Consider the following 14,714-nt stretch of genomic DNA (forward strand, 5'->3'; position numbering starts at 1 on the left):
GGATCGGCTCGGGGGGGTTGGTTGGTTTTAAGGAGGGGCGCGGGAGCGGCGGACAGCGCTTGCGACGTCGAGCTCCCCAGACTAGGTAGAATCTCTCAAGTCATGGCCGTGGCGGAGGCGGCGAAAGGAGGTGTTGAATCCGAAAGAGCGAGCGTGGGGAAATTGACGGAGTCTAGCGAGCGGCGGCGATCGTGCCCTGGAATCGTAGGAAACGTCGCAGTTGCAGTGGTCCTTGGGGTTGTTGGGAGGACTCCGAGCGTGAGGTGAGGTGGTCTATGAAGTAGGTCCCAGGTGAAAACCTAGCCAGGTGGGTAAGTTTTCACCAAAACCTAGCCATATAGGGATCGCAGGAGCTGGTGGCCCGGTGTTAATTTGCTCATTTCCCCCAAGGTTGCCGCCAAGGTCCCATCCACTCCATCGGCTTCGGATAACTCCACAATGGACGTCGACTGTTCCCGGACGAGCATGGCCTCTCCACCACAAACCATGGCCCATTAGTACCTATCTACGATCTTCATACATGTGCAGCATGGAATCATGGATGGGGTTACCTCTTGCCTCGTGCATGGGGCAGGCGCTGACGGGAAGCTTCCAGGCTGCGACAAGTGGGGAGCCTTGTTGCCTACCTACCTTACGAATACCTGCCGGGTCATACCTACCATAGTCCTAGGTACCTCCTGGGGCACAGCAGGCAGGCAGTGCGAACAAACAAGGCAGTCGCCGCTACCTCGCCATGCAAAATTGGGCCCTCCGCCATGGGCAAGCACGATTGATACTCCAACTTCGATAAGTCGGGACCTGAACCCCTCCAAGTACAGTATTTCGGTGGCTGAGAGGCTTATTTTGTAAATCTCGGAGCTTGTGAGACCTGTGAGCCTGGGTCCTAAATGTGCGGGTTTGGGCAGCATCACAAGAATCACCTGGGGCAGCCTGTGACTTCATCTTCCAGATTACCTCGAGACTTATCATCTGCCGTCCACTAATTCCCTCCGTTGAGGAAGAACAGTGGACTGTCTCGCTGCCCGTCTTTGTCCATCAGGACGTATCAACACATCACCGGTTGCCAGCTCCCAGCGCCTCAAAGCCACCATCACCGCCCGTCAGGAGCCTGACCTGTCCACAGCCCTAACACACTGTCATTCTACCACTTACTATTTAGTCTGGTGGCATTGGTTTGCTCGACAAAGTCCCCGCCTGTGTGGTCAACCTTGCCGCTTAAATAGCCCGACTTTGAGACGCTACAGTTCTGCTTCAGAAGTCAAACCAAACAACACTCTATTCTGGCCTCTTCTCTTCTCCCCGCTTCTCACCTCTTTTTCTCTTCTAGCTGAATAAGTTCAAAAATCAAAAGCATTCACTCAGTTTTATTCTTTTCCTTTTTACGATCAACCTCGACGGACCAGCAGCTACATGTGGCAGAGTAGGCCTAAGCACCAGGTCAGTAAATCGTCACTACGGGCCCGCCGATACTTGCCCGACCTCGACTTGTTCGAAAGCCTCACTCTTGACCCTGAACTCTGTACTGCATTGTGCTTTTCCACCGGCTCCTGTTTCTGCCATCTGCCAGTTCGTCTGGGGACTGTCAACTAGTTGGCCCTTGGTCTACCCCAACACTTTTTGCGGTCTCGTAAGCCGAGTACGTCTTTTCACGCTCTTTACAACCACTTTTAGATACTCTTGGTTACTGACGGTCTTCTCCTCTTAGACTATTTTGACTTGGAGCATCTTCGCTTCCGTATAGGTCTTGCTGGCTATGAATATGGGCCTCAAAGAATTCAAAACCGATCTGGCCAAGGCCGAGTCGGCAACATTTGACAAGGTTTTGAGCCTTCACAAGGGCGATGCCGAAGGGGAGCTCACCTTTTCATATGTGCCTGACAATTCATCCAATCCCATACAGATACAGGTCTTGGTACAGAGTAAGTATCTATTTCGCCACCGCAAAATGAATAGGGCCAGTCTAATCAAGTGCTAGACGTGGTCTCATACCCCAAGAGGCCTGACTACTTTCTCTACGTCTCCTCAGATGGCGTTGACAGAGATATTTGCAATTTTCTATCGAGCCTACCCCAGTACATCAACGCCAGATCAACCCAGTCCGTCGCAGATGTTGTTTCCTTCATCTCGAAAAGGCTAACGGCGAGGTTGGACCCAATGGCGGCAGCAGAGGAAGCCATGTCCCCAGATGAACAAGATACCCCTTCAGATGACGGATCGGAGGTTGACGATTTCTCGGTATGCGGAGACTTTAATTGGTCCGGCGCGGACGACGAGGAACCTTTTTTCGAAACACGCCTTGGGCAGCAGGGTCCTCGACAGTTTGGTCTGCCCGAGATGATTTTCTCAGGAGCTGTTGAGAGACAGAGGAAAGAATTACTTGCAGCAAAAAAAGCTGGGTTTTCGGTGGGGGTATTTGATTCCAGCATCTCCCAGCTTGGACCCATTTCCTCTCTGTCGGTCCCCGTCAAGCGGTTGGGGATAACCGATTTCATCTTGGAAGCCTGGGATATCAAACCCACCGACCATCTGGTGCTCCTAATGCGGGTCCCGGAAGGTTACCCTACGCACGATCATTACTTCACATGGAGTGGCCAGCAGCCCCTGATCCAGTTTCAGCTTGGGAAGTGCGCAGAGCCAAAGCCTTCGGCCAAGTCGTGTCGTGAGGCATTCATGTCCAGCGACGTTCAAGACCAAACCCGTCAAGGAGAAAAAGAGGATCAGTCTCGCCAATTCCTGCCCTTGTATCTATTCAACTTCATCCCTAAACTACTGGAAAAAGACCTTCCTCAACTCTTGAAAATTCGAAGAAAGACAAGAGGTTCTTGGATAGACGCCCAGGAGAAACTCTACGACCTGGCTAATGCAGATTACCTTTGTGCACCGTCAGGGTCGTCGGGAAATCACCAGAGTCAAGGCAATGGACACAACAAAGCGAAAACTAAGACTGTACATAACGTACCCTGGATTCTCCGCCAAGATGGTGGCTTGGACCCGGACGAAGACATGAGCATTCCCTTGGTGGCTATGCAGTGCAGTCTCCAACTCCTCGTTCGGAGCGGCACGTATTGTGTCAATTGTCATCACCAAATGGAAGAGGGTTTCCAAACAATCCGACCATACGTGTGCTCTAGAGATTTATGCCTTGAGCACTATTTCTCGCTAGACTTAGGCCCTGGCATTGAGCACGAGGTGATAAATAACCCGTATGTTGTTGACTTGCTAGTCAGCTTCTTTTACGTAGCAGTCTCTAGCCACAAGCTGCGTGACTTCCCCAGAGGCCTGCGTCTGAAGGCACCCAAATTCGACATTTCAAGACCTTTGAACGCCGAGATCTCCTTCTACCAATGCAAAGCCGTCTGGGGCCAAAATGTACCAATGTTCCTACCCGAAGGGCCTGTGCGCGTTGGCGAGCGACTGCTTCTCGTTAAGGGGGCCCTTTCGGATGCTATACTGAGCGAGTCTCTATGGAGTCACTGTAAGCCGACACAAAATCTGCCGCAAGATCTGTGAGTAAGAGCTGACATGTCTGTTCCCAAGGGGATTCTGTTGATAAATTCCTTTGCTATGTCGTTTCTTCCACCGTCGACGGCTTCACCTTTGAAATTCTGACAACCCCAGAAATATTCCAAAATGCCAACGGACCACAGCCTACTGGTAATTCCACAACCGCCACTGACATAAACCAGGGTTGGATGAACATGCGGGTGATCAGGTACAGCGGCGACCTAGATGACTTGGAGCCCGCCAATCGGAACAAGGCTTTACGGATCATAGTGTCCGGTATACCCTCCGTTTTACGAATGAGGAAGCACCTGTTGGACAATGTCGGATCTCGATTGTCTCGGTCAAGCCAAATCCTGGACCAATATACTTACAGGCTTCTCTTTTGGATTGTAGCTTCAAACAGGTCATTCATCGTCCAGGATGGGCCTGTCAAGCGGAGCTCCCACGGGGTTGGTGCCGCAGACGGCCAAGCAACTAGCCCGGTTCAAGATCACGTCCTTGGGATGGAGGACGACTGGATGCAGTTCCGCTTTGTGCAAGGATCTCCGGAGAAGGAACGTCGTTTTAGCGAAGCCGTCAAGCTTGTCCCTGAAAGAGACTCTCAAAAGGCTTTCCCTACCATTTTTGCCTGGCACGGCAGCTCGCTGGGTAATTGGCATGGAATAGTTAGCACAGGGCTCAACTTCGACCGAGTCGATAATGGGCGAGCCAGTGGAAATGGCGTGTATTTCAGCAACTACGCATCGACAAGTCTCGGATACGCCGCTATGGCGCACAATGTAAGTTCCCCCAATTCCCCTGGCCCCTTTCTACATTTCTTTGCTTGAGTCAACGCTCGTTGGCGGTGGTAAAATTTATTGACTCTGATAGTCCATCATCTGGCCACATTCCGAATTGCGAGTCGCAAATGCCATCAGCATGTGTGAAATCGTCAACCAACCGGACAAATTTGTTTCATCAAGCCCGCATTATGTGGTTGACAACCTTGACTGGATACAATGTCGCCTCTTGTTCATCCGCGTCGCACCGACCATGGACGCGTTGGATGAGCCATTCCCCCAGCCACCGCCGCGACCACGGGGAGGATATGTTCCCCAGGATCCTCAACGAGCCCTCTTTGGGTCCCGGGGCCGTCGTCTCGAGATACCTTGGTCCGCAGTTGCCGGGGGTTGGTCCCAGGTGGCGACGGGTAATTTCACAAAGGGTACCGATGGTAACAGAAGACGACCGAGTACACTCATGGGACAGGAGTCGGAAGAGAGCGAATTCGAGGGGATCGACATCGATAAGATATTGAGTGAAGATCCTCAATATGATCTGAAGCGCCAGCGACTTAGTGATAGTCCCTCGGGGTTTCGACCAGGGACGCTTGACTGGGACACGCTTCCCAGACTGCCCGATCCTACCTCAGCCTCGTCCACCGCTCTCCGCGCCCTCGCTCGTGAGGCGAAGGAGATGACCAAGATACAAAACAGCGGCGACCTCACATCGTTGGGCTGGTATATCGACTTTGACAAACTGACTAATCTCCTTCACTGGATCGTGGAGCTGCATAGTTTTGACCAGGAGCTCCCGCTGGTGCAAGATATGAAGAAGAAGAGCTGCCAGAGCGTCGTCTTGGAGCTGCGTTTCGGCCAGGGCTACCCCATGTCGCCGCCTTTTGCCCGCGTCATTCGTCCCCGTTTCCTCTCATTTGCCCATGGCGGTGGTGGGCATGTGACGGCTGGCGGTGCCATTTGCTCTGAGCTCCTTACCAACACAGGCTGGTCTCCCGCGCTCAGCCTCGAAAAGGTCCTGTTGCAAGTGCGCCTGGGGCTCTGCGACACGGAGCGCCCGGCAAGGCTTGACCTGGTCTCCTCCTCTTCCAGCTCCGACTACGGTGTGTTGGAGGCCGCGGAGGCGTACAAGCGGGCGGCAGCTGCTCATGGCTGGTCAATACCTGGGGATTTCGATGGGGTGATACGCGATATGATGAAGTGATCATCGGGAGTATAATTAGATCATGACCAAGGCACGAATTAATGAAAACACGAGGATTCCTTTATCATTCTACTCTTATTTTTCTACTGGTAACTAAGTAGCTACCTAGTGTTCTAAATTCCCTCCTACGAACAAGGTCCAATCCCCAAATGCTTACATGAGTAACCACCCGGCAACCCTTGTATGAGTTTATGCAAAACATGCAAATGCAAAAAGCAGCACCGCATAGCCCAGGTCTATTCGTCCACATAAAAATCTACGATAATTGATGTCGTCTTTCTATATCCGTTATCTGCTTGTGCGGCACAGCACAGCACAGCACAACACAGAGATGCTTGCTTGCTCCCAAACCCGCGCCACACATTGAAGGGGCATAGAGAGCAAGAATTGCGTAGCGAGCATGGAGGAGCTATTATCCCATCCCATCCCAGGCCAACCGGCCTTAGTAAACATAGGACAGGAGGTAAACAGCCCTGATGGGTTAAAAAAAAAGAAATCAACATGAAAGAAAACAGTAAATCCCCCGGGTTTCCCACTGTCCGTTATCCTATATATCGCCGCGACGTATTCTTTTTAAAGCCCCGGGGGAGGGGGGTTAAGGGGATGTAGGGAATTTATTTGTCTTCCACGACAGCAGGAGTCTGCCGCGGGAACATGTATGGTTAAAGGCTTGTTGGCAGAAACAAAACGATGAAACCCCGAAACCAAACAAGACATCCTGAAACTCCGAATAGTGCGTGGTCCTCGATCCTGTGGAAAGTAATCGGCCGTCTGAGTCGTTCTCCCGTTGGGGTCGGGTTGAATGCAGTGGAACAAAGGTGTAGCATAAATGATCAGCCAGAGAACGACCCTGGCTGATCAGTGTCTTTTTTTTCTTCATCTTTCTTTTACCTGCCGAGCTATGGCGCAATCAGTTGTACTGGAAAAGTACGCTGATGGACTCTCCGTGGTGCACACGGCGGATGGCCTCGGCAAAGACGGGGGAGATGTCGAGAATCTCGAGCTTGGGGCACTTGCGGCGGTGCTCCTCCTGAGGGACCGAGTTGGTGACGATGATCTTGTCAATGGCAGAGGCGTTGATGCGAGGAATAGAGTCGCCGCTGAAGACACCGTGGGTGACAAGGGCGTAGACTTTTGTGGCTCCCTCGCGCTTGAGCAGCTTGGCGGCGCGCGTGATGGTGTTGGCCGTGTCGATCAGGTCGTCTACGAGAATGCAGACGCGGTTGGCCACGTCGCCGACGAGCATCATGCTGGCGTTGCGCTGCTCGGTGAACTTGATAGGACGGCGTTCCTGTAGTGAATGGTGAGTATGGACCGCGAACTGTGAGCATACTTAAACTACCTTGTGAATGAGGGCAAAGTCAATATCGAGGCTGTCGCGGATCAACGAGGCGCGCTTGGCACCGCCGGCATCGGGGGAGACGACAACGGCGTCGCGGTAGTCGGGGATATATTGCTGAATGTAGTTTTGAATCAGCGGCTTGCCGTAGAGGTTATCGACGGGGATGTCGAAGAAGCCCTGGTACTGGGGGTCGTGGAGGTCCATGGTGATGATGTGGTCGGCGCCGGCGCAGGTCAGGAGATCGGCGACAAGCGTGCCGGCCAGGGCAACCCACTGCTTGTAACCGGGCTTGGCCTGGAAGGCGACGCCGTGGGCGGGCTTCTCGTAGTCGTGGGTGGTGAAGCTCGGCTGGGAGGAGTGGTTCTCGTGGGGATGGCGGCTGTTGCTGGAGCTGAAGCTGGACACGGTGTCGGACCTCTTAGGCGGGAAATAATCGCCATTGCACTGCTGCTTCTCCGGGATGACGGTCTTGGAGAGCTTCTCAGCCAGGCCGTTGACGCCGTTGGGAAGCCCGCTGCTGCGGGGTCCGCCGGGCCTCGGGGTGGCGGGCACGCTCTCGAAGGTGTAGTCCTTCTTCTGGGCAGCCTCGGCTGACTTGGACAGCGGGGCGCCGGACTTGTTGTAGGGGAAGTCTGGTTGGCGGGAATACGGGAAGAGGGGGACGACGGCGGTGACGCGCTTGGCCGAGCCGGTCTTGCAGGCCGAGATCATGATGCAGAGCTCCATGAGGTTGTCGTTGACGGAGCCGGAGCCGGACTGGATGATGTAGACATCCTTGCCGCGAACCGAGTCCTGGATCTCGCAGCGGCTCTCACCACCAGAGAACTTGGTCAGGATGCGATTGCAGGACGGGATGCCGAGAATGTTGCAGACATTCTCAGTGAGCTGCGGGTGGGAGTTGCCGCCCAGTATGACAATATTGCGGACCATTGTGAAGGAGGATGTGTGCGCCGGGCTCGTTGGTGGCGGAAGTTGGGCAGTAGGATGGTGGGGGGCGAGGAGGACAAGGCGCTGGTTGACGAGAGGACGACAAGCCGAGCGGTGGCCGCGAAGTCGGTGCTCCGAAGAGAGGCGCAGAGGATGTCGAGGACAGCAGGCGGTGCCGTGGGGGAGGAAGTGCAAAGTGCAGAGAAGAGTTCGATCTCGTGGGCGGATACCTGGAGTGTTCTGGTCTGGAACGCCGGTTCTTTTTCTTTGCTGGACACCCCACCCCGGATCCGTTGTTCAAGTGGGTTTCGGTGTCGAGGGCAGATTCTCACAGTGGGGGGCCACCTGGAACTCTGGAGCGAGCCGTAGCGCAGCGAAGTCGATTGCTTCGTCTAGAGACGAGGCCGCAGGCAATGGGTTGTGGGCGCAGAGGCAGAAGAGCTCGGCCGAGTTGGTGGGGGGGCGATAGATGATCTTCCGCCGACGTCAGGCAGTCGTATGTACGAATTTGGCGGTGGTTTTTTTTTGGGACGAAACCGATGCCGGCGTAGAGCGCTGGAAGAGCCTCACTGGGTAGGGTAGGACGGCTAGAATGCAAATGCAGATGCAACGACGACGACCAGATGCGGTGGAGCAGAAGAGAATGGGCTACAGCAGGTGCATAGTGATTGAACAAGGTCAAGAGGTCAAGCAAGGACGGCTTGGGGCGAGCCTCAAGGCGAGGAAGGTTCAACGGATGTTGAGGACTTGAGTCAATTCCTCCCACGCGGGCGATGGCGGGCACGATGGGGAAAAAAGTTGGTGGCTTCTATTGCGCTCCTGCCATTGGGAGGCGGCTACCGGCACCGGCAAGAAAAAAAAATCATCTCGAATGTGAGTGGCCAGAGGTAGGGCAGCCACTAAAATGCCACGCATGTGCAACCCAATTCTCAGCGGTGACCTAACTAAGGCACCTAGAGGCCGCTAGAGGCTCTGGAGCCTCACAATGTCTAGGGCCCCTATAGGCACCGCACCGCCTGTGCTACAGTGGCTTCGGTGCCATGCTCTCAGAGGCTCAGTGGGGACTGTGCCTGCAGCATGCCCTCCCAAATATGCTTCATGATGCCATGGCAGCCATACATAAGCGCGACACCGCCCTAGCTCCTAATTGGACATGGCGTCTGGCGGGGTGAGTCGCCATGGTCAGGAGCCTCGCTCAGGAAGAAAAAAAAAATGTCATGAGGTGCTCACCCACCAGACGAACAACTCGCTACACACACTATTGGTCGACACCCTAGGCGAGCACTACTCATTCCTCTAGAAATATATTCACACCTTCGGCCTATGCTACAATGAAGATCCTCGAGTCCCAGAGCGCCGTGCTCTCCAACTATGAGGTCTACCAACACGTCGTGGACCTCAAGAAGCGCAATAAGAAGACGCGCCATCGTGGGCCCGGAAACTACGAGACGGTCCTCAGAGAGGTGCGTCGGGGCACCATGTCCCAAGTCGTGTCACTCGGGAGAACTGAAAACTAATATTTGCTCTGCCGGCTACAGCTGAAAACATGGCTCGAGGCTCCTCCTAGCCCCCTCAGCCAGAAACCCATCACTTACAGGCCCGAGTCTATCCCAACCCTGCTCGAGCGCCTCCGCCCCTTTGACCTATCCAAGGGCGAGGTCATCATGATCCTCAACCTCCGGCCAGACACTGTGCCTGCCCTGAACACCATCATCGAGGACATGTCCGAGCGCTTCACCGAGGAGCAGCTGGAGGGAGTTGTCAACATCATCGCCGAAGTCCTCGGCTACTTTGAGCCGCCCGCCGAGGCCGACCAGCAGAATGGCGATGCTGATGGGGCCGACGTTACTATGAATGACGACGACGCCGCTGCCGCCGCCCCCGAGACTGCTGCATCCTGAGCTTGTTGGGCGGTCTCCAACTCACTCCCCAACCCTCGAGAGTCCGGCGCCGATCTTACAGGACCGCGCAACCGCCCTCACCCTGTCCCCCCTTCTCAGTGGCCGTCTTGATGCCCGTTCTGCATATGTCCTCGAACGCCGGCTTGAGGAGCTCCCCCGTCACCGCCGAGCACTCGACATACCGGTCCGCGCGCAGCGTCTGCGCCATCTGGTACGCCTCCTGCGGATAGATGACGCCATTGGGGTCATCCTCGGAGCGCAGGTCCCTCTTCAGGCCCATAACAACAATGGGCACCGAGTCGGCGCGCTGAAAGGTCTTCTTGACCTCGTCGATCCACTATCGCCTCCATGTCAGCACCGAGTACCGATGAGTGGACAGAAGGAGGGTGGCAAGAACTACTTACATATCGCTTCATGTTGATGAGGCTCAGGCGCTGGCTGGTGTCGTAGCATATGGTGATGACATCTGGCTCGAGCAGGCGCCAGTTCTCGGGGGACGACGTGTCGTAAAATTCGAAACGGTACTCCTTGTCCGAGAGCTTGATCTCGAAGATGAAGGGCTGATCCATGTCACGGAGGAGCGGGATTGGGTTCACTTGTTCACCGGCGCTAAGCCTCCTGTTCCGATCATGTTAGCACCGCCTATATATTACAGGGTGGTTCGGAGAAGCATGTAGCTACGAACGAGAGAAACGTCGTCTTGCCACATTTTTCGTCCCCCACGAGGAGGATCTTGATGACCTCGGAGTCCATAGTGGTGTGTTGTGCCCTTCGCAGAAGGGATGCCAGCGGGAAGAGGCCGGTCGTATGTATTCTTAAGAAATCCAGAGGCGATTGAGAACTAGCGGCGATGGAAATGCCCCACAATTCTGGTGTAATATCATGCTGTCAGGCCTATCTCGAGTGATGACGGAGAAGAAGCTGAGTCTCACTACCTCCGACAAACGTGGGCAGATCGACGCATGTTGCATGGATGACGGGCAGAATACTAGAAAACATGAACTCTCAGTAACTACTGGAAATAAATAATCATGGAACTCCACAGCGATGGTACCCTGCAACCTCGAATGAGTACTCGTTGTCATTAGAGATTTAGGGTAGGCTGGAATAAGTGTGGCGCCACACCATCGCCACAGTTCAGCCACATTTCAAGATTGATTTCTTCGTCTTGGACGGTGTGAGAGTCTCGTCTCAGTGAGTACCGAGCATGAGTCTAAGAAAATCCCCACCGACGCACATATCTTCCCCCGGACCATATATGCGGCCACTCTGCGCAGGCCTGAAGCGCTGTGCCTCCATCGAGCCCCTTACCAGGATTGGAGTATCTGGAGCCCGCTGCCCATCTGGACCATCGCACTTGCGCACCATCAGACACCTGGCCAAGATGGGCGACAAGCCTGCCGACGACTACAACAAATGGACAAAGGACAGCCTCATCGCGCGTCTGCGCAAGGTCGAGTCTGAGCTCAAGAAGCGGCCCGCCAGGAGCCCGTCCCCCGTCCCCCACCCCGCCCAGCCAGAGGCCAAGAAGCGCAAGGAGAAGCCCCGGCTGGACCCTGGTGACTACAACACCCGCTACGTCGCCTTCAAGCTGGCCTACCTGGGGCGCAACTATGGTGGCTTCGAGTATGCTTCCGCTGGCGTCCTTCCCACCGTCGAGGAGGAGCTGTTCAAGGCCCTGACTAGGGCCTGCCTCATCTTTCCCAAGGATGACCGCGTCGTCGACTTTACCGGGCTCGACTACTCCAAGTGTGGCCGGACGGATCGTGGCGTGAGCGCCTTTGGCCAGGTCATTGCCCTTCGGGTCAAGAGCGCGAGGCCCGTTCCAGGGAGGGAAAGGAAGAAGAAGAAGAAGGATAAGAAGACAGAGGGGGGAGACGGGCAGACAGGGGCGGAGCAAGAAGAAGGCGCCGCCGCGGCCGCCGACCCTCCAGAGCCGCGGCCGTTCGACCCCATCAAAGACGAGCTCGCCTACTGCAAGATCCTCAACCGCCTCCTCCCCAGGGACATCCGCATCCTGGCGTGGTGCCCCTCGCCGCCCCCCAACTTCTCGGCGCGCTTCTCCTGCCGCGGGCGCGAGTACCGCTACTTCTTTACGCAGCCGGCCTTCAACCCTCCCGCGGGCGCCGACGGCCAGCCGCATGCCGGGTGGCTCGACATTGACGCCATGCGCGACGCCGCCCGCCGCTTCGAGGGCGACCAGGACTTCCAGAACTTCTGCAAGGTCGACCCGGCAAAGAACGTCGGCACCTACAGGCGCCACATCATGGAGTCGGCCATATACGAGGCCGACGACATGGCTTCGGGCCTGCCGCACCTGGCACCCGCCGCCGCCGCCGTGGGCCTCCCGCCGGGCCAGTACCCCAAGGTGTACTACTTCCGCGTCCGCGGCACGGCCTTCCTGTGGCACCAGATCCGGCACATGGTCTCAGTGCTGTTCCACGTGGGGCAGGGCCTCGAGTCGCCGGACCTGGTCGACAAGCTGCTCGACACAGAGACCAACCCACGGCGCCCGACGTACACCATGGCCGACGAGGTGCCCCTCGTGCTGTGGGACTGCACGTTCCCGGAGATGGAGTGGCTGCACGCCGACGCGGACATCGACTCGGGCAAGGCCAGCGCGACGTTTGGCGCCGTCGACGGCATGTGGCGGCTGTGGCGCGAGATCAAGATGGACGAGATTCTCGCCAACGGGCTGCTGCGCATCACGGCGGGGGACGGCGGCAGCGGCACCGCGGGGAAGCCGGCGGCCGAGGCGACGGGGGCTGCCGCCGGCAGGACGAGGAAGAAGGGCGAGTACTCGACGAAGCGGTTCGAGGGCGGCAACGGGCCCCGTGCTATCGGCGCCTACAAGCCCGTCATGGAGATGCTGCAGATGGGCACGCCCCAGGAGCAGAACGACAAGTACGCGCAGCGCAAGGGGTTCGCCAACCATGCGGAGATGCTGCAGCACAGAGCGGCGCTATACGAGGAGAAAATGGCTCAGGGGGCGGGCGATGAGTAGAGGCCAATCTAATTCTTTGTATAGAGAGGGAGAACCATAAAAATATATCATGTAGTCTTCTGCCCACTCCTATCGTTAGAGCAGCCGAATCTAAGTTGCCCAAAAACGCCATGCTGGTATGCTGGTAGTAGTAACAAATAGGTATCAAGCCGGCCCAAAGAACCCCCAATCCCAACTCTTATTATGCCTTGTCCCTGTCCTCCAATCCCACCGACACCCCCTTGCCAGCCTCGTACAGGCACTCCCTCGCGCCCCTCCACACCGTCTCGACAATGTGCCTCCTGGGGAGCAGGCCCGGGAACACGACTACGACGTCCTCCTCGCCGTCGACGACGACGACGAGGTAGTAGCGGACCTCGAAGCCGCGGAACGCCTCGTTGACGAAGATGTCCCGGATCTTCTCGGTCGGGATGAAGCGCGTGGCCGCGGCGGCGAGGTACATGCGGGGGCTCTCGCTGGTCTGGACGCCCAGCCCCCGCATGACGAGCAGCGACTCGGACGAGTGGACGCGCAGGGTGAGGGCGTAGGCGAAGAGGACGGACGCGGGGACCAGCAGGGCCAGGGGCACGCGGGCGGCGAGGCGCGCGAGGGCGAGGCCCGGCTGGGAGAGGTGCAGCCGCGCTAGGGCGTACCAGGCAGCGTCCCGGGAGAGGTACGAGGCGGGCGGGGAGGCGTATGCGGTGAGGGGCGTGGCGAGAGGGCACTGGACCCAGCGGGAGTGGAGGGCGAGGGCGGTGGTGAGGGTGAGGGCGGCGCGGAGGACGAGGAGGAGGGCGCGGAGCATGCGCATGGTGAGGGTTGGGGGAGGTAGCGTGGTGACGGTGAACTCGGCTGTGGTGGGCGACGGCCGCCGGATGCGCAGACGGGGGGCCGTGGTGAGCATTGTGGGTGTCGGTTATGTGTCGTGTCGTGCTGTTGTCGTGTCGTGATGGGTGGGATGTTGGAGGTCGGCGTTGGGTGCCTTTACTGGCGGTCTGCCATGGCCACGGATCTCGTCAAGCTGCGGTGGGAAAAACAAAGGATTTTCTTATGCGCCCAATTGATTCTTCCTCGTTGTGCCAGCTGGGGATACAGAACGTACCCTTCTGTTCATCAGAGGTGTTGAAGTTGGGGAACGAATGCATGTTCTCGTGGGGGGCTTTGGGGAGGGAGCTGGTGCTGGCTGAAGATGGAGCTCCCTGGCCCCACTGTGGTGTTGGTGCGCAGTGATGGCGGTGGTCAAAGGTATATAGCTCAAAAGAATACCGGAAATTATCGGCTGTCATGGTCTAATGGTGAAGGCTCTCAATTATTTCAATTTGCCCACCCCAAACCCGTAGGATCCCCTTCGTGGCGCCCAGCCCGAACGCCGCGGTGACCGCCCACTCGCTTGGGTAACCAGCGATTGTGGTTGCTTGGTCTTAAGAATTGGTGATGATACTTCAGAGAGGACTCACTCTGCAGAGGCATCACCCCCGTCGCGTGGCGGGCTGGATTACGAACACGAGGGGCTTGGGGTGGTGAGTCGAGATGGAGAAGTCAACACTTTTTTGCTTCTTTTTTTTTGCACTTCACATCTATTATCATTATTGAAAAATTGATCGCAATGCTCGTCATGAGCAGGATCATCTCTGGATCAATTATTTGGAGTATAGAAAATTGCATGTGGAGCTCTGGAGCTACGGTTGAACCCCAACGCCCCCGAGTCACGATGTGCCCTACGCCGTTTGGTGAAGCCATCACCACCAACCAACACCCACCCACCCAAGAAAGTCACAGCAGTTCGCGCAGGCACGGCAATAACTCTGTTGAGATCATTATACTAGCTACCCAAATACCGCTATCCTCCGTCTGCAGAAAAAAAAAAAGGAAGACTCCTACTAGAATAAGCTCAACAAGTTGCCGTGAGGCAGCATTGTAAGTTGAATCAAAATCCTTCCATCCGATCCATCCCTTGCAGTGACGCTCCTCTCCCCTGCCGAATCCTCCTGTTTTCCCCAACCCGCCTTGGAATCCAAACATCTTCTTTTTTCCCCTAATCATCAGTCATGAAGTATAATATAAGAAGAAGAAGAAA

At 56.2% G+C, this 14,714-nt stretch overlaps 6 protein-coding genes across 6 annotated transcripts; 3 read left to right on the forward strand and 3 right to left on the reverse strand.

Annotated features, from left to right (window-relative positions):
• Nucleotides 1-1,759: 1,759 nt before the first annotated feature.
• On the forward strand, nucleotides 1,760-5,484 carry ACO1O0_006199 (uncharacterized protein; the record flags this gene model as incomplete). The annotated part of the gene is made up of 5 exons (XM_083195593.1): nucleotides 1,760-1,919; nucleotides 2,027-2,741; nucleotides 3,252-3,475; nucleotides 3,898-4,283; nucleotides 4,375-5,484. 5 exons carry the CDS (start codon nucleotides 1,760-1,762, stop codon nucleotides 5,482-5,484), a joined length of 2,595 nt encoding a protein of 864 aa, XP_083048609.1.
• Nucleotides 5,485-6,394: 910 nt separating this feature from the next.
• PRS5 (ribose phosphate diphosphokinase subunit PRS5) lies at nucleotides 6,395-7,756 on the reverse strand (the record flags this gene model as incomplete). Its single annotated transcript, XM_083195594.1, has 2 exons — nucleotides 6,395-6,775; nucleotides 6,827-7,756. The coding sequence occupies 2 exons, from the start codon at nucleotides 7,754-7,756 to the stop codon at nucleotides 6,395-6,397; spliced, it is 1,311 nt and encodes a 436-aa protein (XP_083048610.1).
• A 1,328-nt stretch (nucleotides 7,757-9,084) lies between these two features.
• Nucleotides 9,085-9,654, forward strand: ACO1O0_006201 (DNA-directed RNA polymerase III subunit RPC17; the record flags this gene model as incomplete). The annotated part of the gene is made up of 2 exons (XM_083195595.1): nucleotides 9,085-9,216; nucleotides 9,292-9,654. 2 exons carry the CDS (start codon nucleotides 9,085-9,087, stop codon nucleotides 9,652-9,654), a joined length of 495 nt encoding a protein of 164 aa, XP_083048611.1.
• Nucleotides 9,655-9,709: 55 nt separating this feature from the next.
• Nucleotides 9,710-10,407, reverse strand: ACO1O0_006202 (P-loop containing nucleoside triphosphate hydrolase protein; the record flags this gene model as incomplete). The annotated part of the gene is made up of 3 exons (XM_083195596.1): nucleotides 9,710-9,991; nucleotides 10,059-10,272; nucleotides 10,340-10,407. The coding sequence occupies 3 exons, from the start codon at nucleotides 10,405-10,407 to the stop codon at nucleotides 9,710-9,712; spliced, it is 564 nt and encodes a 187-aa protein (XP_083048612.1).
• Nucleotides 10,408-11,038: 631 nt separating this feature from the next.
• Nucleotides 11,039-12,658, forward strand: DEG1 (pseudouridine synthase DEG1; the record flags this gene model as incomplete). The annotated part of the gene is made up of 1 exon (XM_083195597.1): nucleotides 11,039-12,658. The coding sequence occupies one exon, from the start codon at nucleotides 11,039-11,041 to the stop codon at nucleotides 12,656-12,658; it is 1,620 nt and encodes a 539-aa protein (XP_083048613.1).
• A 181-nt stretch (nucleotides 12,659-12,839) lies between these two features.
• On the reverse strand, nucleotides 12,840-13,541 carry ACO1O0_006204 (GPI-GlcNAc transferase complex, PIG-H component-domain-containing protein; the record flags this gene model as incomplete). Its single annotated transcript, XM_083195598.1, has 1 exon — nucleotides 12,840-13,541. The coding sequence occupies one exon, from the start codon at nucleotides 13,539-13,541 to the stop codon at nucleotides 12,840-12,842; it is 702 nt and encodes a 233-aa protein (XP_083048614.1).
• Between the last annotated feature and the right edge of the window lie 1,173 nt (nucleotides 13,542-14,714).

Source organism: Amphichorda felina (genome assembly GCF_050947745.1).
Source record: "Amphichorda felina strain 45539 chromosome Unknown scaffold_6, whole genome shotgun sequence".
In the NCBI taxonomy this organism is placed as follows: Eukaryota; Fungi; Ascomycota; class Sordariomycetes; order Hypocreales; family Bionectriaceae; genus Amphichorda; species Amphichorda felina.